This window comes from Dryobates pubescens, chromosome 20 (genome assembly GCF_014839835.1).
Source record: "Dryobates pubescens isolate bDryPub1 chromosome 20, bDryPub1.pri, whole genome shotgun sequence".
In the NCBI taxonomy this organism is placed as follows: Eukaryota; Metazoa; Chordata; class Aves; order Piciformes; family Picidae; genus Dryobates; species Dryobates pubescens.
Window position 1 is genome coordinate 14,456,426 of NC_071631.1, and position 20,800 is coordinate 14,477,225.

The 20,800-nt window shown below is 55.9% G+C and overlaps 2 protein-coding genes across 2 annotated transcripts in view; both read left to right on the plus strand.

Moving 5' to 3' along the window:
- Positions 1–20,800, plus strand: part of USP36 (ubiquitin specific peptidase 36) — a 74,414-nt gene that overhangs the window by 29,967 nt on the left and 23,647 nt on the right. The gene's annotated exons all lie outside the window — the stretch shown is intronic.
- DNAH17 (dynein axonemal heavy chain 17) overlaps positions 1,065–20,800 on the plus strand; it is a 38,619-nt gene continuing 18,883 nt past the window's right edge. Inside the window, exons 1-47 of the mRNA XM_054170382.1 lie at positions 1,065–1,406; positions 2,150–2,328; positions 2,580–2,772; positions 2,860–2,959; positions 3,049–3,134; positions 3,289–3,414; positions 3,666–3,821; positions 3,902–3,985; positions 4,373–4,561; positions 4,772–4,888; positions 5,066–5,319; positions 5,424–5,619; positions 5,740–5,886; positions 6,215–6,323; positions 6,530–6,633; positions 6,733–6,873; positions 7,273–7,416; positions 7,645–7,827; positions 7,909–8,157; positions 8,274–8,443; positions 8,702–8,924; positions 9,004–9,120; positions 9,242–9,328; positions 9,581–9,733; positions 10,253–10,501; positions 11,040–11,162; positions 11,389–11,736; positions 11,817–11,908; positions 12,091–12,217; positions 12,434–12,586; positions 13,184–13,309; positions 13,430–13,537; positions 13,661–13,792; positions 14,220–14,380; positions 14,484–14,640; positions 15,033–15,137; positions 15,876–16,033; positions 16,609–16,747; positions 17,201–17,428; positions 17,582–17,719; positions 17,943–18,075; positions 18,322–18,449; positions 18,566–18,714; positions 18,874–19,156; positions 19,270–19,443; positions 20,160–20,367; positions 20,466–20,631. Coding sequence (XP_054026357.1) covers positions 1,065–1,406; positions 2,150–2,328; positions 2,580–2,772; positions 2,860–2,959; positions 3,049–3,134; positions 3,289–3,414; positions 3,666–3,821; positions 3,902–3,985; positions 4,373–4,561; positions 4,772–4,888; positions 5,066–5,319; positions 5,424–5,619; positions 5,740–5,886; positions 6,215–6,323; positions 6,530–6,633; positions 6,733–6,873; positions 7,273–7,416; positions 7,645–7,827; positions 7,909–8,157; positions 8,274–8,443; positions 8,702–8,924; positions 9,004–9,120; positions 9,242–9,328; positions 9,581–9,733; positions 10,253–10,501; positions 11,040–11,162; positions 11,389–11,736; positions 11,817–11,908; positions 12,091–12,217; positions 12,434–12,586; positions 13,184–13,309; positions 13,430–13,537; positions 13,661–13,792; positions 14,220–14,380; positions 14,484–14,640; positions 15,033–15,137; positions 15,876–16,033; positions 16,609–16,747; positions 17,201–17,428; positions 17,582–17,719; positions 17,943–18,075; positions 18,322–18,449; positions 18,566–18,714; positions 18,874–19,156; positions 19,270–19,443; positions 20,160–20,367; positions 20,466–20,631 — 7,634 coding nt within the window. The remainder of the gene's footprint in view (positions 1,407–2,149; positions 2,329–2,579; positions 2,773–2,859; positions 2,960–3,048; positions 3,135–3,288; positions 3,415–3,665; positions 3,822–3,901; positions 3,986–4,372; positions 4,562–4,771; positions 4,889–5,065; positions 5,320–5,423; positions 5,620–5,739; positions 5,887–6,214; positions 6,324–6,529; positions 6,634–6,732; positions 6,874–7,272; positions 7,417–7,644; positions 7,828–7,908; positions 8,158–8,273; positions 8,444–8,701; positions 8,925–9,003; positions 9,121–9,241; positions 9,329–9,580; positions 9,734–10,252; positions 10,502–11,039; positions 11,163–11,388; positions 11,737–11,816; positions 11,909–12,090; positions 12,218–12,433; positions 12,587–13,183; positions 13,310–13,429; positions 13,538–13,660; positions 13,793–14,219; positions 14,381–14,483; positions 14,641–15,032; positions 15,138–15,875; positions 16,034–16,608; positions 16,748–17,200; positions 17,429–17,581; positions 17,720–17,942; positions 18,076–18,321; positions 18,450–18,565; positions 18,715–18,873; positions 19,157–19,269; positions 19,444–20,159; positions 20,368–20,465; positions 20,632–20,800) is intronic.

Genomic DNA, 20,800 nt, shown 5'->3' on the forward strand with positions numbered 1-20,800 from the left:
CCTGAGGGCTGGGCCATGAAGTGAAGCCCCTGACTGCAGAATGGCACACTCTGCAATGGTGCAAGGGGGCTCAAGCAACAGGGGAGGCCCACCTTGGGTACCCCAAGCTCACAGCCCAGCTCTTGTCTGGCAGCTGCCAGCTGCCTGGCCACCGGGGAGGGGAGGGCACCTGTGAGGGGGGCTAGGGGCCATCATACCCGGGTGGTACTAGCTGTAACCGGGAATGGGATCAAAAGTAAAGGCAGGGCCAGGAGCAGGCTGGGAACTGTGGAGCTGGTCTTGGCCATGCCTCAGCCATCAGAGTCGGGGGAGGCTGGCCACTTGCACCTGAGCCATGATGGGGAGCCTGGCAGAACCAGGAGCAACTTCTGCTGCAGGTCTTGCCTGCACTGCACCTTGGCACCATGTGGTAAGTCCAGCCAGGATGGTGATTGTGTGGGCAAACGGCCCTGAACAAGAGATGAGGGGCAAGGATGCCAGGAGGGTGGTGGGATGGGGGCTTGCAGTGCCAGGGCAGTTGGGCAGGTGCCCGTGTCCGTTGGGGCTGGTGCCTGTGTCCGTTGGGGCTGGTGCAGTGTCCGTTGGGGCTGGTGCCTGGGCTGTTGGGGCTGGTGCAGTGTCTGTTGGGGCAGGAGCCAGCCAGGCTGTGGAGGGTGGCTGGAGAATACTGGAGGACTGAGGGGTGCGACAGGGCAGGGGAGCAGTACAGGCAGGCTGGGGGGCAATGGAGCTTGGGATTGTGGGCAGAGGGCAGAGGGCATAGGACCGGGGCGGGGGGATGCAGCTAAGGGTAGGGGGCTGGTCGGGTTAAGGATGGAATAGGCTGGGAGGTGATTGAGCCGATGGAGCCGGGCAAGAATGAGCCCCGCAGCTCCCAGGAGACTGCAGCATGCAGAGGGAAGCTGAGGGCAGTGACTGGGGGGGGCGGGAAGGGGTGGGTGGAGTGGTTGGGGTGCGGGATGTACACAGCCCCTGGCTGAGTGGGGCTTTGTCTGCCTGCCTCCCACTCCCCGTGCCCCAGGTGCTGAGGAGCCGCACCGGAGCCCGGTGCCGGTGCCAGCAGGATGTCATCCGTACCGGAGGAGCTGCTTGGCTTCCTGGAGAGCTTCACCACGCTGCTGCTGCGGGTCCAGCCGGACAAGTGGAACAAGTTTGTGGGCAGTAGCGAGGCTATGACTGCGCTGGACGAGTTCTTCAAGCAGCGGGATGTGCTGGAGCTGGTGCTGGGGCTGAGCCCCTCCGGGCAGCTCCTGCCAGCCATCGGCTTCCCGCCCACCCTCAGGGGCAAAGGCATCTACTTTGTGAAGCAGGAGGAGACCATCACCCTGGCGAACCACCGGAGTGGGCTGCTGGTGGGAGACATCGGCCCCTCGCCCGTGCAGCATCTCAGCACGGTGGTGCAGGAGGTAGGTTGCCCCTGCTGGGCACAAGCTTGGGGCAAGTGGGATGAGCTGAGTTCCCTGTGCAAGTCGCTATCACCAGGACACTCACTGCAGGCTGCTGCAGCCAAAGGCTCAGATGGACTCAAAAAGAAACAATGTTAGTAGAACTGTCCCTGGCGCTGGCCTTGACCTCGTGGTGACTCCCAGCCACCGCTGACTGAACGCCACCAGGACACAGGGCTGGGTGAAGGTCACAAGCTCAGTTTTCTTGTGGGTCTCAGCTGTATCACTTCCTCCCTGGGATTCGAAAAACTCAGCGAAATTCCCCCTTCCCTGTGGCCTGCAGCTGGGAAATGTCTGAGTGGCTTTCTCTCAGATTTCCCCTGAATATTCCCACCCAGAGCACTGCCAGCCCAAAGCACCCCACGGCTGGGTCAGCCCCAGGAGCCCCTGCAAATTCTCCTTAATGCCAGCCGCTTTGGCTCATGCACCAGCCCCTGACCCCACTAGGTGCACTCGCCGTGCCACTGCTAGCACTTCCCAGCCCATGAGATTTGGAAACCCACCACAGGGTGATGGGAATCCTAGCTGATGAGATAAACATCAGGAAAAAAAACCTTAGTGGCTGCTGGAGCTGTGGCTGGGCTGACGCTGTGCTCGGGCAGGCAGTGGGAAGGGCTGACGCTGTGCTCGGGCAGACAGTGGGAAGTGCTGCCCTGTACAATGGGAGAGCCTGGCAGAGTGCCCAGCTGAGTCCTCTCCTGCAGGTCATATACCCCCTGCTCCTGGTCGAGGAGAACGTGAAGGGCTGGCCCAGGGTAGTGGTGGAGGATGTCTTGCAACAAGCTCAGCAGCTGAAGAATGAGATGCTGGTGATGGGTGGAAAGATCCAGGGGAAGCCTCTGCTCCCACTGCCAGAGGATGGCTCCAGCACCATCCAAGACTGGTGGGTGCTGCTGGCACTGCTTGGTGCCAGCAAAGTCTGGCAGGGCCCTAGGGCAGCATCAGTCCCTCTGGGAGGGACAGGAGCTGGCACATGGGCTTGGTCCCTCAGCATCCTGAGGCACACCTTAGCAACAAAATGCCTTCAAGAGAATCACGCTGGGCTGCTGCATTGGCAGAGGTGGCCACAAACAGTCCCACAGGGCCAGCCTGGGGCCAGTCCTAGTGCTGGAGCGTCACTTTGTTGCCTTTCAGGCTGGATGGGCCTGTGGATGCTTCAGTGCTGCGCACCATCGAGACTCTGGTCATTGAGTGGTCCCAGCAGATCAAAGGCATCCTGAGCAAGGACTCGGCACAGCCGCTGCTGGCAGGGCTGCACCCCCTGCCCAAGACTGAGTTTGAGTTCTGGGACACCAGGACAGCTGACCTGCAGTGCATCAATGACCAGGTACCCCCTCACCTGTGGACAACCCATGGTTGTGTCCTCCCTGGTGCTGAGCACCCAGTGCTGAGCCTGCCACCTCTGCCCTGTCAGCTCCTCTCACCCCAAGTGACAGCACTGGCTACCATACTGGAAAGGGCCAACAGCTTCTACTGGCTAGCATTCCAGAGCCTGTTCAGGGATGCTAGTGCTGGTAAGCTTCTGGGTGACACAGAGGGCAGCTGCCTCTCAGGCCAGTCAGGCTTCCCCATTCTGCAATGTGGAATTTCTCCCCTTGCCCAGGTCTGGAGGAAGCCAAAGATATCAACCTCCACCTGCAACCACTTCGAGTCCTGTTGGAAGACATGGAGCAAGCAGATTACTTCCAGGTAAGTTTGTTGGGGTTTTTATTGTGGCAAAATAACCTGGCACCACCTGGCTTCCTTGTCAGGCTGAGCCCAAAGCTGCATGTGGGTATGGAGCTACCTGGGCTCTGCCTGACCCTCATCAGCATGCCACACTAAGGAAGCTCTGCTCCCACAGCTGCAGCCCTATGTGGACAGGGTGCTGTGCACCGTGCGCCTGCTCCGCGCTCACTGCCAGCACTACCGCTCGCCCTCCCATGGCATCGTCATCCTGCAGGAGATCTGCAACCTCCTGGTGGAGATGGTACAGCCCCAGCACCGAGCCAGCACTGCCTCCTCCTGCCACCCTGCTCTGGGACTGTTATGGAGGGGTGGCAGGGAATGGGCACGGGGTGAAATGGAGACACCCCAGCCAAGAGACCAGCAAAGCTGGAGGGGGTTTGGGCCAGGGTGTGGGTTGCAGGAAATCACCAGGCAGCTCTTGGGTCCAAGAGGTGGATGGGGGCAGGAGGGGCCTCTATGCTGACAGCCTCTGCCTGTATCTGGATGTCCTAGACGCGAAACTTCCTGGGCCCTGAGGATGTGATGAAGGGGCTGCAAGGAGAAACTGAGGAGACCTTAGAGGGAATCAAGCTGAGCATTTCCACCATCGAGAACCTCTTCCAGTCCTACAGCACTCTCTGCTGTGACTCAACAGCCACGCTGTTCCCAGTAGGTGCAGGGGATGGTGTGTGTCTACCTGGCCTCTTCCACACCAGCTCTGCTCTCTGACAGCTCCTCTCCACTGCCAGGAGGAGCCCCAGCTCTGGGAGTTCTCCCCTTCCCTCATCTTCAAAAGAACTGAAACCTTCTTGCACAGGCTCAAGACCATTGAGGTGACAGCACTACAGGGCATGGAGCCAGCTGCCCCTGCCCTGGGGATGCTGAGGGTCCCCTGAGGGTGGTACAGGGTATGCTGGGGCTACCAGCACAGGTGAGGAGCAAAGGGGAGGTGGAAGCCCAGCAGTGGTGCATTACTGAGAGCATTGCAGCATTGCCCCTAGCAGGACACCAGTGGCCCCCTAGCCCTTGGATGGAGCTGGGAGGGGCCTCCCCAGGCCAGACCACAAAGTCCCCCCCAGGAAGGAAAGGATGTTCCTTGGGAGTAGTGGACTTGCAGGAACACTGCAGGACCCCTGCATCTCTGTGCTGGTGCTGCAGCTCCTGCACCCACAGTGCTAGGGCTTGGGCAGCCAGGGTTTGCCACTGAGGAGCTGGATGAGATGGTAATTTGTGCTCACCAGGATCTGTACGAGACAGCCATTGAGCTACTGAAGCTGGAGAAGGTAGAACTGGGCGGACTGAGAGGAAACATCCTGGGGACCCAAGTTTTTCAGATCTATGAGGAGGTCTCTGAATTCATCAAGACTTTTGCTGACTGCCAATATGATCCCTTAGATCCTACAGAAGAGGTGAGTGGGTGCTGGTGTGGAAGGGCAAACATTTGCTAGATGAAAAAAGTGTCTGGCCAGAGCGTGCTGGAGGAGCTGTATGGAAAACTGCACCAAGGCAACACGCAGGATTTGGGGCAGGTCACAGGGCACTGGGCTGGGTGGGGTCAGTGAGCTGGGAAGGAAGCACAGAGGCTGTACCTGCTTAAATCATTTTGCTCTCTCTGGCAGCAACTGGACCAAGACTTTGCACTGTTCCAGAAGAAGATCCAGGTCGTGGACAGGCGGCTGGCCACCATCATCCACCAAGGCTTTGAAGACTGCAACTGCCTGGTATCTGCTGTGAAGGTACAGGCTTTCCTCTGGCTCAGCAGGTCCTGTCCTTGGGCACAGGGCAGCCTTGCCTGAGCACTGGAGGCTGGCAGCAGCCACAGTGCACCCACACATGGGAGTGACCAGGGGGTGGCACCAGGCCATCCCAACGATGCTCTGGAGCACAGCAGCCAATGCCTGTTTGTTCTACAGATGGTGCACATGTTTGCCTCCCTCCTGGAGCGACCTCTGATAAAGGCTGAGGTTTCCTCCTGTTACTCAGCCCTGCTGGCGATGTTTGACACTGAGCTGGAGAAGGTGAAGGTGCTTTATGACACCCAAACCACTTCCTCATTGCCAGCCATCAACAAGAACATGCCACTGGTGGCTGGGCAGCTGGAGTGGGCTCTGGAGTTGCAGCAGCGGCTGGAGGGGCTCCACAAGGACTTGTTTGCCATTGACCACCTGTACGTGGGGGTCACCTGCGGGCATGTGGAGCAGGATCTGGCCCAGCCTGGGCCTTCTTCTGTGCCCCACTACAGTAGCTGCTTCTTCACTGTGCCCTTGACAGGGTGACAGCCAGTGCTGAAGCTGAGCTGGTGTCTGAGAAGTATGAAGAAATCATGGGCCTGCTGCAAGAGTACCGCAAGAAGGTCTACGAGGAGTGGGTGCAGGGAGCTGGCCAGAATTGCCACTTCAACCTGGAGCAGCCCCTGATCCTCAGGGACCCCAACTCTTTGCTCCTCAGTGTGAACTTCAGCAAAGAGGTGGGTGCTGGTGTGGGGAGCACCACTGGTCCCTCACCTGCACATAGAGCTCCTCAGAGGCTGTGGTGAGATGTTGTGGGTCCCAGTAAGGATCCTTTCCTCTGGCTTCCTGTCCCACAGCTCATCGCCGTTCTGCGGGAGGTGAAGTACTTGAACTTCCAGCAGCAGAAGGACATCCCAGAGAGTGCTGAGAGCCTCTTTGCTCAAAATGAGACTTTCCAAAAGCTTGTGGACAACCTGAATCTTATTGTTGGCTGGTACAATGAGGTAGGTTGCACAGGGGTGACCACAGAGCAGCATCTCCATGCCCTGGGCGCTGGCCAGGCTGAAGCTGGCTGAGGAACCTCCAGAGAGAGGCTCTTGTGAAACGCGTTCTAAAGCCTGTGGGTGGGGTGTGGGTAGAACAGGCACATCAATGGCACCCTAGGTCCAGCCCATGACTGAGCCAAGCTACTGTTGTCACTGTCTCACTGGCCCCTCCCAAGCTCTGTGTTGGTGGGGGGGATCCCATTTCTCTGTAAAAGCAGTGCTCCAGCAGGTGTGTCTCAGCTGGAGGGGAGTTGGTCGTTCACTGCTGGACACATTGGTTCCCCAGGTGAAGCAGATACTGCTGCCAGTGGAGCTGCCCCTTTTGGCAACGGAGCTGGAGGATGTGGATGGGCAGCTGGCCAGCGCTGAGCAAACCCTGTTTTGGCACCATGAAGGTAGGAACTCACCCATGACCAGAGATCTAATTTGTGCATTTCAGGGTGTCCCCATTCCCCAGCACCATCCCAACCCCTGCCCAGCATCTGCCCTCAGGTGCCTGTGAGGTCCCCCCATGTGCCCCCACCCTCTCTGCCCCAGCTATGCTCACTGCCTTGGAGGTGTCTATGTAACATCTCCAGATGGACATGGGTTTTCCTCTCAGGTGTCATGGAGTACATCCAAATGATGAGAGAGGTCTTGTGTGGCTTGCAGACCAGGGTCCAGAAAGCAAAGTTAAACGTGGAAAGTATCACCCAGCTGATTGAGGTAGCTTTGGTTGGTGTTTTACAGGTGCCTTCCCAGGAAGGCTCCTGCAGGGATTCTCCTTCCCCAGAGCAGCAGACCAGCTCTGTCCTCTTCCTGCAGGAGTGCTCAGCTACTCCCTTGTATGAAAGGAAGGACAACAAGGAGACACTGCTCTTGGACCTGGAAGGAAGAGAAAACACCTTCAACAAGCGCTGTGCTGCCATGAAGGATGCAGGCAGGAAGATCCAGGAGCTGCTGGAGGTGAGATTTGTCCTGGGATGCTTCAGCTGGAGTTGGTTTAAGACAGTATGTCCAGTGCCCACATGCTGCAATGCTCCAAACCTGGTGGTGTCCTCCCTAAAACCTGGGGTGCAATCCTGTGGTCTCTGCTGAGACAATGCTCCAGTGAAAGACCACTGAACACCACTGAACACCACTGAACACCACTGAACACCAAACATGGGCTCCAGAGGCCTGCTACCCTCTTGGCTGCAAGTCTAGGTGTCATACAGCTGGGAGAAAGGGCAGGGTGTGGGATCCGTGTGACAGCTGGACAGGGCAAACCCAGAGGAGGATGAGAGAGGGAGGACTCACTGTGAGGAGCTGATAGGTTTGCTGGGTAGTGTTTGACACATACTGGTGTTTTTTTCCTGCTCACAGGAGAATGCAGGCCTGCTTGTGGCTGACAAGTCATCCCAGATATGGTTGAGCTATGTGGAGTACGTAGATAGGATTGTGCTGGATGGACTCTTTGAATTTGTCCACAAATCCCTGCAGCTGCTGCTCAACAACATGGCCTCTCACGTAGGTCCAGGGTTCCCTGCAGCGTGGTGCCCATGTCTTGCCCATCCTTCTTGCTCACTCACTCTCGGTTTCATCAGGCATTCGTTTAGTGGCCAGATGTGCTGTGCCAGTGCTCCCTGGCACACGTGGGCAGTGAGCACCAAATGTGCTGGTGTCCCCACCTTGTGCTCACTGCGATGGGACCGTGGGGCTGGGGGGAACACCTCAGGGGACGCTGACCTGTTGCAGGTGAATGTGGCTCCGCTGTTCGAGGTGCGCATGGAGCTGACCGATGATGGAGTGCGGTACTGCCCCTCGCTGGAGGGGATGGATGACAACAGTTTCCTGAAGCTGGTGGAGAGCCTGCTCAACGATATCTACACGGCCACAGCATGCATTCCTCGGCTGCTGCAGGGCAAGCTGAGCTACAAGGTTGGTCTCTGGTGGGCTGGATGTGGGCAAAGATGCCCAGTGCCCTCAGCTAGTTCCTGAGAGCTCTGCCTGTCCCTTCAGGTCACCCTGCAGGAGCAGGGAGCTATCAGCAGAATGCATCAGGAGGTGGTGTCACTGGTGGTCCATGCCATGATGGAAGGCGAGGAGTACAGTGCTGGCTTTGAGCAGCAACCCCACCTGTGGCTGGTGGAGCCTGAGGAGTTCCTGCAGCACATTCTCACCTTGGGCAGTGCCCCTGGCCCAGAGGGGCAGAAGCCACAGGAGCCCTCAGCTCATGGGACCCCATCGCTCCAGCTCTTCCAGCAGGAGGTATGGAACCAGTGCTTCAGCAGGTGTGGGGTGCCTGGGACGTACTAGGTGCCCAGGAGAACACCAGGTGGCTGGGGAGGTGCCAGCCACAGGCTGTGACCAGCTCTCCTCCCCAGATTGATGCATGCGAGGAGCTGCGCAAGGAGGTGTCGGGGTTTGCAAACACCAAGGTCTTCGGGGGGTGGCTGCAGAGCGACTGCCGCCCCTTCAAGCAGGCACTGCTGGCTACCATCCAGTGCCGGGCCCTGGCCCTCCGCCAGCACCTCACCAACTACGTCACCACCAGGTAGGGCCTTGGTGAGCCCCGGAGTGAGAATGGAGAGCTCCCAGGGACTGGAGCGCAGCTAGGGATGTGCCAACACGTCCCTGTGTGCCAAGGCAGGGCTGGTCTCTGAGGGATGGAGCCATGGAGGTGCAGGGGAAGGTGCTGGGCACCTCTGTGAGGGCAAGTCCCTCAGGGGCCGTGCCCCACAGAGCCAGCCCCAAGCAAACATGAGGAAGCTGTAGCCCAGGGGTGCCCAGTGAGCCACCACCTTCTTCCCAGTCTCCAGGACCTGGAGAATTTCATCCAGGAAGCAAATACCGGCTTGAATAAACCTCTGGAGGAGGGAGACTATGATGGACTGGTGGAGGTGATGGGGCACCTGATGAGGGTCAAGGAGAGGCAGGTGGTGACTGACCACATGTTTGAGCCCCTGAAGGAGACAATTGCTCTGCTCAGCACTTATGGAGATGAGATGCCAGAGGAGATCCATATGAAGCTCCAAGTGAGATCCTTGTGGTGTGGGGGGCCAGGGACAGGCTCCCTGGAGTCAGGCTGCTGACACTGTGTGGTGTTGGCTGCAGGACCTCCCTGAGCACTGGGACAGCACCAAGAAGCTTTGCCTGTGCGTCAAGCAAAACGTTGCACCCTTGCAAGCCAATGAGGTCAAGAATATCTACAGGAGGTGCCAGCAGTTTGAGGTGCCTGCTCTGGGGCCTGAGGGCAAGAAAGCAGCTTCTTGGGAGCTTTGGGGAGACTCCACTGCTCTCCCTGAATGCCATCTCCTGGCTGCTTACTCTGAGCCCTGTGCTCCCTGAGCAGGTTCGGCAGCACGCCTTCCGCGATCAGTTCCGGCAAAAGGCTCCTTTCTCCTACGCTGACCCAGAGCCCTACAAGTCTTTGAAGAAGGTAAAGAAGGGGAAGGGATCCAGGGCCACTGTTGTCCCTTTGGCACTGCTTGGTTACCCCCAGCCCCATGCACTGGAGGAACTGGGGAGGGGCAGCATCTCCAGCTCTCAGCCAGATGGGGAGGATCTGGCCCTGCAGCAGCGACTTTCCCATCCCCTTGGTGCTGCAGTGGTGACAGAGCCACGGCTGAGGCAGGAGACATGTCCCTGGTGCACGATCTCCAGCTGAGACCTTTTCTTTTCCTCTGACCAGCAACAGAAGGGCATTGCTGCCATGCAGAGCGACATGGCAGAGCTGTCCAAGTCTGCTGGGCTCTTCGAGGTGTCGGTCCCAGAGTACAAGCAGCTCAAAGCATGTGCCAAGGAAGTGTGCTTGCTGAAGGAGCTCTGGGACATGATTGTCCTGGTACGTACCACAGTCCAGCATGACAGGGAGGGAAGGAGGAGGCAGGAGCATGGGAATGTGCTGGGCTGGTCAGGTTTGAGTTCCTGAAACCCAGCATCAACAAACAGTAGCTGCCAGTAGCCATCTGTGGACAAAATCAGTGACTGGGAGCACTGGTTTTCAGTACTGGCCTCTTTGCCCCGGGGTGTGATGCCCAACACTGCTTCCAAGCAAGGACTCAACAGCAGAGAGCTGTTGGCAAGTGTGGGCGCTCGGTGCAGGCACCCTGTGCTATCTGGGCATTGCCAGACATAAGTGCGAAGTTGTATGTCCTCTGAGAGGTGGGATGAAAGGTGGGATAAAACATGGACCAGGTCTGCTGGTGCAGGGGCTGTGCACCCCAGTGTGTGTGCACTAGTGTGCAGGCAATGGGCATGGGGTGTGCACAAGGTGTGCAGGTGCTGGGTATGGCACTCTTCATCCTGGGCCGGAATGCTTCTGCTAAGCACACATCCTGTGAGCACACACTTCCTAACTCAGGTTAACACGAGCATGGAAGACTGGAAGACCACGAGGTGGAAGGAGATCAATGCTGAGCAGATGGATATGGATTGCAAGAAATTTGCTAAAGAAATTCGGAGCTTGGATAAGGAGATGAGAAGCTGGGATGCGTTCACAGGGCTGGAAAGCAGCGTGAAGAACTTGATGACCTCCCTGCACGCCGTCAACGAGCTGCAGAACCCAGCCATCAGGGACCGGCACTGGAGGGAGCTCATGCAGGCAACTCAGGTGCCCCCAGCCCTCCCACCCTGCCCTGACTCAAACCCCTGGCCTAGGAGGCTCCTGAGATTGGCCTCCATCAGGGGGGAAGCGTGCAATCTGTTTGAAAAGCTACAACAGAACAACATATCTGGGGAGGGACTTTTTAGGGTGTCAGGTAATGATCGGACTAGGGGGAATAGAACAAAAGTAGAAATGGGTAGATTCAGATTGGATATTAGGAAGAAATTCTTCAGCATAAGGGTGGTGAGACACTGGAACAGGTTGCCCAGGAAGGTAATAGAAGCCTCATCCCTGGAGGTTTTTAAGGCCAGGCTGGATGTGGCTCTGAGCAACGTGAGCTAGTGTGAGGAGTCCCTGCCCATGATCAGTGGGGTTGGAACTAGATGATCCTTGAGGTCCCTTCCAACCCTGACAATTCTATGATTCTATGTTTGTGCAGGGTGTTAAACATGGGTGTTAAACGTGGGTGCTCAGCTGGGCAATCTGCTGGGCTATCTCTCCATGGAGGGGAGTCCATGCCCTGATGGTGCCAGTTCTGCTCCAGGTGAAATTCACTATGTCCAAGGACACAACCCTTGGGGATCTGCTGCAGTTGAACCTGCACAAGTTTGAGGATGAGGTTCGTGGCATCGTGGACAAAGCCGTGAAAGAGTCAGGGATGGAGAAGGTAAAAAGCACCTGGCTGCTGACCTTGCTTTGCTGAGAGCCCAGCTCTGATGCAGCTCTGTGGCTCTTAGCACTCACGTTCTTGCTCTTGGGGGCTGGAGTCCACCTTCAGCATGCCACCCGTGGAGCTTGCACCTCCAGAGCAGGAATGTCTATTGCTGGTTGCTTTTCCACAGGGTCTGGGACTTGCTTCTGCAGAGTCCAGCTCATTTCTCATGCCTCTGCAGGTGCTGAGTGCCCTGGACACCACCTGGAGCACGATGGAGTTTGAGCACGAGCCGCATGCCAGGACTGGCATCATGCTGCTCAAATCGGATGAAGTCCTCATCGAGACACTGGAGGACAACCAAGTGCAGCTGCAGAACCTGATGACCTCCAAATACTTAGCCTTCTTCCTGCAAGAGGTGTCAAGCTGGCAGCAGAAGCTGTCAACCACTGACTCCGTTATCAGCATCTGGTTTGAGGTGCAGAGGACATGGAATCACCTGGAGAGCATCTTCATTGGCTCCAAGGACATCCGCAAGCAGCTTCCAGAGGACTCCAAGCATTTTGATGCTATTGATGAGGATTTCAGAGTGCGAAGCCTGACCCAGCCCCTGGCCTCTGAGGTCTCTCTGCCACTTTGGGTTGAGCTGAAGCATTTTCCCTCTTGCAGGAGCTAATGGCTGACGCAATGAAAACTCCCAACGTGGTTGAAGCCACAAACAAGCCTGGGCTCTATGACAAGCTGGAAGAGTTGCAGAAGAGGTGAGGTTTGAGTCATTCTGGTGGAGTCATTCATGTGGAGAGACTCCACTAGCTGGTCAAGGGCCAAAGGAAGGGTTTGGTTTCTGCCAAGTGGGTCTGTCTCAGCATGACTAGGACTTAGCAAAGAATAAAGACTAACAGCAGCGGGGTTCAGTGCAGGCTTCTTCCCTGCTCTCTGTCAGATTGGCACGCTGCGAGAAGGCATTGGCTGAGTACCTTGAGACCAAACGACTGGCTTTTCCCAGGTTCTACTTTGTATCTTCAGCAGACCTGCTTGATATTTTATCCAATGGCAATGAGCCAGCTGAGGTAGGGCTTGTGCGTGAGGCATGGAGGCAAGTCCTGTGTCTCCTGCACGCTAAACTGTTGCAGAAGGTTTAAAACATTTTTCATCCTAACAGTCAGGACACCACCACTGGTGCCCCCTTCTCGGGGACTTAGTGCCCTGAGAGCCATGTGGGAGGTAACCCAGGTGGTGATTACATCTGGGTGGGGTCACTGAGCTCTGTGTGCCATTGTTCCCAGGTGTCCCGTCACCTGGCAAAGCTGTTTGACAGCCTGGCTAAGCTGAAGTTCAAGATGCGTCCAGACAAGAAGCCACTGAAGATTGCCTTGGGGATGTTCAGTGGGGAGGAGGAGTACGTCCCTTTCCACAAAGACTGTGACTTGTCTGAACAGGTCAGCTGAGCTCCATGGTGCTGGGCAGGATGGGGACAAGGATGAGCCTCTTGCTTGTTGTGCATTAACAGCCTGGAGCAGTTGTAAAAGGCAATTGTGAAGCCTTTTAGCCAAAAACCACTTCAGAGATGGGATCTGCTTTGTGGGTGTAGAACAGCACAGGGGCACAAGCAGCAGCCTAGAGCACAGTCTGATGGGAATTGGCTGAGGGAACTGGGATTGGCTGAGGGTCCGGAGAAAAGGAGGTTCAAGGAAGACCTTCTCATGCTCTATAACTGCTTGAGAGGAGGTTGGAGCAAGATGGGAGCCTCTCTCTTCTCCTAAGGAACAAACAAACAGGACAAGAGGAAACAGCCTCAGGTTGCAGCAAAGGAGGTTTGGGTTGGACATCAGGAAAAATTCCTCCCTGAAAAGTTTGTGAAGGCCTGGAACAGGCTGCCCAGGGCAATCCCCATCCTTGAAGGGATTTAAAAGACACATAGATGTGGATCTGAGAAACAAGGTTTAGTGTTGGACTTGGCCACGTCAGGGTCATGAAGCCAGACTGGACTGAGCTGGGGACTGCCTGCTCAGAGTGTGCTGGATGTGACCCTCCAGGTGGAGATCTGGCTGAACCGGGTGCTGCGGACAATGCGCTCCACTCTGCGCCACCTGATCCCCGAGGCGCTGCTCACCTACGAGGAGAAGCCACGGGAGCAGTGGGTGTTTGACTACCCAGCACAGGTGGGAGCTGCTGCGTGGGGCTGGGCTGCCTGATGGCTCTGTTAGCTGAGGTCCAAAAGAAAGAGCAAGCTCCCTGTGCAAGCACCTGCCCTGACTTTGGTGCCAAATTTTGCCCTGCAGGTTGCTCTGACATGCACCCAGATCTGGTGGACCACAGAAGTTGACATGGCCTTTTCAAGGCTGGAGGAGGGATATGAGAATGCGATGAAGGAGTACAACAAAAAGCAGGTTGGTCTCCCTAAGCCCTGACCCAGAGTTGCTCCTGCAACCCTGCTATGCTTCGAAGAGCTGAGGTTCAGGGAATGGGCAAATGGTGATGTTTTTCTGTTCATCATTTCTGTCCTTGCACAGATTGCTCAGCTAAATGCACTGATTTCACTGCTCATTGGAAACCTGACTCCTGGAGACAGGATGAAGATCATGACAATCTGTACCATCGATGTCCATGCCAGGGATGTTGTGGCCAAAATGATCCAAGTGAAGGTATTCCTTACAAGAGGATATTTCTGCTGCTTCATGTTTTGGCCATTCTGAGCCCAGATCTCCTGTGGGTTTATTACATTCCAATCTTTTCAAAGTATCCCAAGTGCGTGAGGAAACCACACGTGGGATGACGTTTAGGAGAACACAGCTGGGGTGAAATGAGGCTGGGATTCAAGGAAAGATAGATTCAGGAGCTTGGTGGAGCTGGGAGCCTCTGTGCAGGGCTGTGCAACTTGGTCAGTGGGCACAAGGTTGGCTGGGCCAGGTGAAGGGACAGTTCCCACACAGCCCAGCCTCACACAGGGACCTGTTTCCATGCTCTCCTTATGCATGGAGGTCCTGACACGTCTGTGAGCTCCCTGTGCTGGCGGGTCCAGGATGGGCAGCACCGGTGCCTGCCTGCCCTCTACACCTGGCCGCTCCACAGGTGGAAAATGCGCAGGAGTTCACCTGGCAGTCGCAGCTGCGGCACCGCTGGGACGATGGCAGCAAGCACTGCTACGCCAACATCTGCGACGCGCAGCTCCGCTACTCCTACGAGTACCTGGGCAACACCCCGCGCCTGGTCATCACTCCCCTGACGGATCGGTAGAGGCCCTGCCCCCTGCTCCTCCCCCTGCCCACGCCGACCTCATCGGCTCCGGCACTCTGCTGGCACCGCTCAGCCCTGATGCCGCTGCCCCTTCCACAGGTGCTACATCACCCTGACACAATCTCTCCACCTCTACATGGGGGGAGCCCCTGCTGGCCCCGCAGGCACTGGGAAGACAGAGACCACCAAGGACCTGGGCCGGGCAGTGGGCATAATGGTTTATGTCTTCAACTGCTCCGAGCAGATGGACTACAAGGTAGAGCATGGGAAGTGGGACCGTGGCACCGAGGTGAGAGCCATGGAGTGTCCACTCAGACAAGGTGGGCACCACTGCAGCCTGCAGCTCCCCCAGTTTGGTTGTGGTGTCCATCACCCATACCGTGAAGCTGTTCCTCTCTTCCTGGCATGGCAGTTGGCAAAAAACACATTGGTCCAACAGCAGCCCACGGTGCCATTCTGTGCTCCTCAGCCCGGGGCCAGCTCTTGTCCCTGGAAGCCCAGAGGGCTGCTGGCACTTCCCTAGGGAACAGCACAAGCCACAAAAGCATGAGCAGCTCTCAGCACTCGAGTTTTCATAGCAAATCCCACACTGCAGCCTCTGTGTAAGAGCTCAGGGTCTGAAGCCCACCTCTGCTGCTTTCCCTCCAGTCCTGTGGCAACATCTACAAGGGCCTCGCTCAGACTGGTGCCTGGGGATGTTTTGATGAGTTCAACCGCATCCTGGTGGAGGTTCTGTCCGTGATCGCTGTGCAGGTCTGTGCTCCCCATACAGACTGGTGGCAGCAGAGTGCTGTAGGGGCTGTAAGAGACTTCCCAGTTCTCTTACTGGACATTGTCACAGTTAAAGCTGACTTTGCAAGGGAGGATTTGCTGTTGTTGTTTCCACTGTGTGATGTTCCACCAAGTAACAAGTGAGAAAGCAAGAGGCTTTGAGTTGTCAATGCTGGGCTAATGATTGGACTTGATGATCTTAAAGGTTGTCTCCAATCTGGGCCATTCTGTGAGTCTTTGATATGTTGGAGACTCTATATGTTTGGAGACTGGATGAGGCACTTGGTGCCATGGTTTAGTTGGTAAGATGGTGTTGGGTGATAGGTTGGACTTGATGATCTTGAAGGTCTTTTCCAACCTGTTTAATTCTATTCTATTGGGACACAAATGGAGGGGAAGCAGAGTGGTACAGGGCCTTGGGGCACATTTAAGATCCCACACCCCACCTGTGCCCTATCCTGGTGAGCTGTCACATTCCTGCTGGCTCTGACATCTCTGGGGACAGGGCACCATGGTGCCTAGTGAGACACTGGTGTAAGGTCAGCTCTTCTGCTCTTCAGCCTGGAGATTGCTCTGCTGCCATGGCCTCAGCAAGTTCCTGGTGTCATTGCTGAAGACACAGCTGAATATCCAAGGCTCGCTTTCTGTGGGTGGGTGGTGAGGGCGAACTGGGAGCCACAGAGCTGCCGGCACTGACACTGATGTCCGCTGGCCTGCCAGGTGAAATGTGTCCTCGATGCCATTCGTGCCAAGAAGAAAACGTTTAATTTCCTTGGAGAGACGATCTCTCTGGTCCCATCGGTTGGGCTGTTCATCACCATGAACCCAGGCTACGCAGGAAGGACAGAACTGCCTGAAAACTTAAAAGCTCTGTTCAGGTACCTGCGGGCAGCCGGTCGGTGTGTCACTGGGGTCGTTACAGGTTTCCCTCTGCAGGAACCCACATCTGCTACAGCCTTTGTTAGTGGTGTGTTCTGGTGACCCTAGTGTCAGGGAGACCCTGGCACCCCAGGACAGCCCTACTCAAAGCTCTGAAATGGTCAGAGGCTGGGAGAGCTGGGCAGCTCAGCCAGGGGAAGAGAATGCTCAAGGTGTCTCATTGCCACCTTCAGCTAAACCTCCCATTGAGAACAAGGGAAAAAGTCAGTCAAGCACTGGAATGGGAGGCCCAGGGGTGCTATGTGATCTCTGGTTTTGGAGGAACTCAAACTGTGACTGCAGAAGGCACAGAGTGACCTGATCCAAGATGAGCCCTGCTTGGAGCAGGAGGCTGGAGAAGAGTCCTCCAAAGACCCCAGCTGGTGTAAATTGTTGCCTGGTTCACTGTTGATCAGAGCAGCAGGGAGCGATCCATATTTGAAACCTGGGGGCAGGTTCCTGCTGGCTGTGGAAAGGTGAGGGACATATGGTCACCCCTACACAGCCCTGCTGACCTGCTGCTGCTTTTCTCCAGACCCTGTGCCATGGTGGTCCCCGACTTTGAACTGATCTGTGAAATCATGCTTGTGGCAGAAGGCTTTATTGATGCCAAGCTTCTAGCAAGGAAGTTCATTACTCTGTACACACTCTGCAAGGAGCTCTTGTCTAAACAGGTAACTTAACCCCATCACATGGTTCTTGAAGACGAAACAGTTAATTTGCATTCCAGACCTGATGGACAGTTTAAAATCCCTCAGCTGGCAGTAACACACTGACTTCAGTTCCATGTAGCTCAGCTGGACAAATTCCTCTTTCACGCTGGTGCATCATATGGCATATTTCTGCCTTCTGGAAGAAATCAAGCCATCTAAAAATAGAACAGAATATAGCCAGTGAAGATGAGAGCATCCAGTTATGACTCATCTCAGCAGAAGTGATTTCCAAGGACTCAACCTTGTGGCTGACCAGGGCTGGTCTTATACCTAAGCTCACTCTAAGTCTGCTCTGCTGGACACTGCTGGGCTAACCTGGGAGTGGGGTGATGGATGTAGGTGTTCCTGTGCAGTGTTGTTTAAAGCAGTTCTCTCAACAAAGTGGGGTTGTAACACTTTGCTGCCTGTTGGCAGGACCACTATGACTGGGGGCTGAGGGCTATCAAGTCTGTACTAGTGGTCGCAGGCTCCTTGAAGCGAGGAGACCCTGGCCGCGCCGAGGACCAAGTTCTGATGAGAGCTTTACGAGACTTCAACATCCCCAAGATTGTGACAGATGACTTGCCCATCTTCATGGGGCTAATTGGAGACCTGTTCCCAGCCCTGGACGTCCCCAGGAAGAGAGATCTTGACTTTGAGAAGGTACAAGTTTAGGCACAGCACCAGTGCCAGAGACATCCCAGTGCCAGCAGGGTTCAGAGGCTGAAAGTCCATTCTGGGGGTGGCTGGCTCATCTCTGGGGTCTTACTGAGCCTGTGACAGCCACTGGTGGTCAGTGCCTGCTTTCCTTCCCAGATCATTAAGCAGTCCATTCTGGAGCTGAAGCTGCAGGCAGAGGAGAGTTTTGTGCTGAAGGTAGTACAGCTGGAGGAGCTGCTGCAAGTGAGACACTCAGTCTTTGTTGTTGGCAACGCTGGCTGCGGAAAGTCCCAGGTAACAGCTAAAGCATTCCTGAGGACACAGATCTTCTCCTGCCCTGGCTGAGCAGATTCCATGGTGTCCCCTGTGTATGCAGACACCTGGTTTTATCCAGAACTTTCCCAACATGGGTGTCCAGGCCAGGGTGCTCCACAGTGGGTGGTAGCAAGGCTTTGTGCCCCTGACCATGGGCAAAGGCTGCTGAAGGCTGCAGCTTGGTTGGTTCCCCTCTCCACAGGTGCTGAGGTCACTCAACAAGACATACAAGAACATGAAGAAGAGGCCTGTCACTGTGGACCTTGACCCAAAGGCTGTGACCTGTGATGAGCTGTTTGGGATTATTCATCCATCCACACGAGAGTGGAAGGACGGTGAGACACCAACACTTGTGAGCAGCTGCTTACCCCGGGTGAGAGCTGGCCACAGCTGGTGCCCAGGCTGTGTCTGTGTAGTACTCTGCCATGTGCTGATGGAATGGGGAGACCTTTCCTTGGGGCTTTTTGCTGGAGGGTGAGGGAGAAGGAACGTGTTTCAGGGAAGCAGCCAGTCCCATGTGCCCCACCCAGCAAATATCCCATTCATGTTTGACCAAACTCACATCTCTCTCTGTGGGGCAGGGCTGTTTTCTTCAGCCATGCGTGACCTGGCCAACATTACACACAAGGGGCCCAAGTGGATAATCCTCGACGGGGATATTGACCCCATGTGGATCGAATCTCTGAACACGGTCATGGATGACAATAAGGTTGGTGCCATCACACCCCACGAGTTTCGCTCACTCCTTAGCTCAAGCTGGTCAGCTTGTATTCATGCCTGGGCCCCAAGATCAGGACCTCCCTCCATGTGAGAACCTTCTGCCAGGTTCTCACCTTGGCCAGCAATGAGCGCATCCCCCTGAACCCCACCATGAGGCTCCTCTTCGAGATCAGCCACCTGCGGACGGCCACGCCGGCCACCGTGTCCCGGGCAGGGATCCTCTACATCAACCCTGCAGACCTGGGCTGGAACCCGTGAGCACAGGGAGGGATGGGGTGGGGATCTGGGGCAGGGTGGGGCGGGAAGGGAAGGGATGGGTTTGGGGTAGGGTGGGGCAGAACAGAGTGGGGTGGGGTGGGGGGGGTGTTGGCCCCCTGTGCACTCACCTGCAGCCTCACCCATGCCTCCCACAGCATTGTGACCAGCTGGATAGAGACAAGGACAGTGCAGTCCGAGAGGGCCCATTTAACAGTCCTCTTTGACAAATACCTGCCAGTGTGCCTAGAGAAGCTCAAGTTTGGATTCAAGAAGATCACCCCTGTCCCTGAGGTCACAGTGATACAGATGGTGTTGTACCTGCTGGAGTGCCTCCTGACACCACAGTCCGTCCCAGCAGACTCACCCCGGGAACTCTATGAGCTCTACTTTGTCTTTGCCTGTGCCTGGGCCTTTGGTGGGACCATGTTCCAGGACCAGGTATGGCTGTGGGAGAGGCCTGTCCATCTCCATCCCTTGGCTGCATTCCTTTGGAAAACACTAAAGCAATGGCATTGGCCAGTTCCTGAGTTTTTCTGTTTGGCTCCTCCCAGCTCGTGGATTATCGCCTGGAGTTCAGCAAGTGGTGGGTGGAAGAGTTCAAAACCATCAAGTTTCCTTCTCAGGGGACAATTTTTGACTATTACATTCATCCAGACACAAAGAAACTCATGCCCTGGACTGAAAAAGTGCCAGATTTTGAGCTCGATCCTGAAGTCCCTTTGCAGGTATTTCTGTTTCCACCTTTCATTTGCTCATTAGTCCAGGGTCTTCCCTTGAGCAACCCTGGGCACAACTCCACACCTGAAGTGTGCAGGGATTTGGGCTGGCTCTGCCACTCTGCCATGCAGGCTGCCAGCACCTGGCAGACCCCACAGTGTAACAGGGTTCTGCTTTGTCCCATGGAAAGCCCAGCAAGAGCTGCAGGCTGCAGCTCTTCTCTCGTCATTTCAGATTAACCTCTGGCTCCTCAGAGTCTCCTGAAATAATGACAGCTATGACCTGAATGCAGACCTGCACTTTAACCCTTTATCTGCACATCTTTGGAGATGCTGTGCTGGGGAGGGAGAGGGTGTCAAAGATGTTGGGGAAAGGGAAAGGTGCCACAGCTGAATCTGGCCTCTGCATTGGCTCAGCAAAGTCACTGGGGACAGTTTCAGGTGCTGTGCTGTGCTGTTCTGGTTTCCTAACTAGTTTTTCTGACAGCTCCTATCCTTGGTCAGAAAGTCTTTAGCATAACCAGATGCTTAACACCATTTGCTTTAGAGAGGGACCAGGTTTGTACAGCGCATCTTTCATTAGACCATCTGGCACTGCCAGGAGAACCAGGCATGGCTCCTGGCACACTGCCTGCTGCTCAAGTGGGATATCCCAGCTCTGCCTGCAAGCATCAGCTCCGGCAGCAAGAGCTGAGGTCCAGGGACTGAAGGAGTGATTTCCCCAGGCCTCCGTGGTGCACACAACTGAGACCATTCGCATTCGCTACTTCCTGGACCTGCTGATGGAGAAGCAGAGGCCAGTGATGCTGGTGGGGAACGCGGGGACAGGGAAGTCAGTCCTGATGTGGAACAAGCTGGAAGCACTCAGCACAGATGAGTACCTCGTGCAGTCTGTGCCCTTCAACTTCTACACCACCTCGGCCATGCTGCAAGGTAAGACTGGCTCCAACTGGCAGCTAGACCTGCACTGGCCTCTGCCACACAGCCCTGGGCATTGCTGCACTGCCCACCAACCACTCCTCTTGCTGCAGCTGTCCTTGAGAAGTCCCTGGAGAAGAAGTCAGGGAGGAATTATGGTCCACCTGGCACCAAGAGGCTTATCTACTTCATTGATGACATGAACATGCCAGAGGTGGACAAGTATGGCACTGTGGCACCACACACGCTCATCCGGCAGCACATGGACCATGGGCACTGGTGGGTGACAGCCAGAGGCCCCTATTGTAGGGTTTCAATGACCCTTTGCCCAGCAAACCCATGCTATATTGGCTTCTTTTGCATCACCTTGGAGGCCCCAGCCTTGCTATGCCCATGCTGCCTCCTGTGCCATGCTGCCAGTGGAGCTGAGCCACCCATTCCTCCCCAG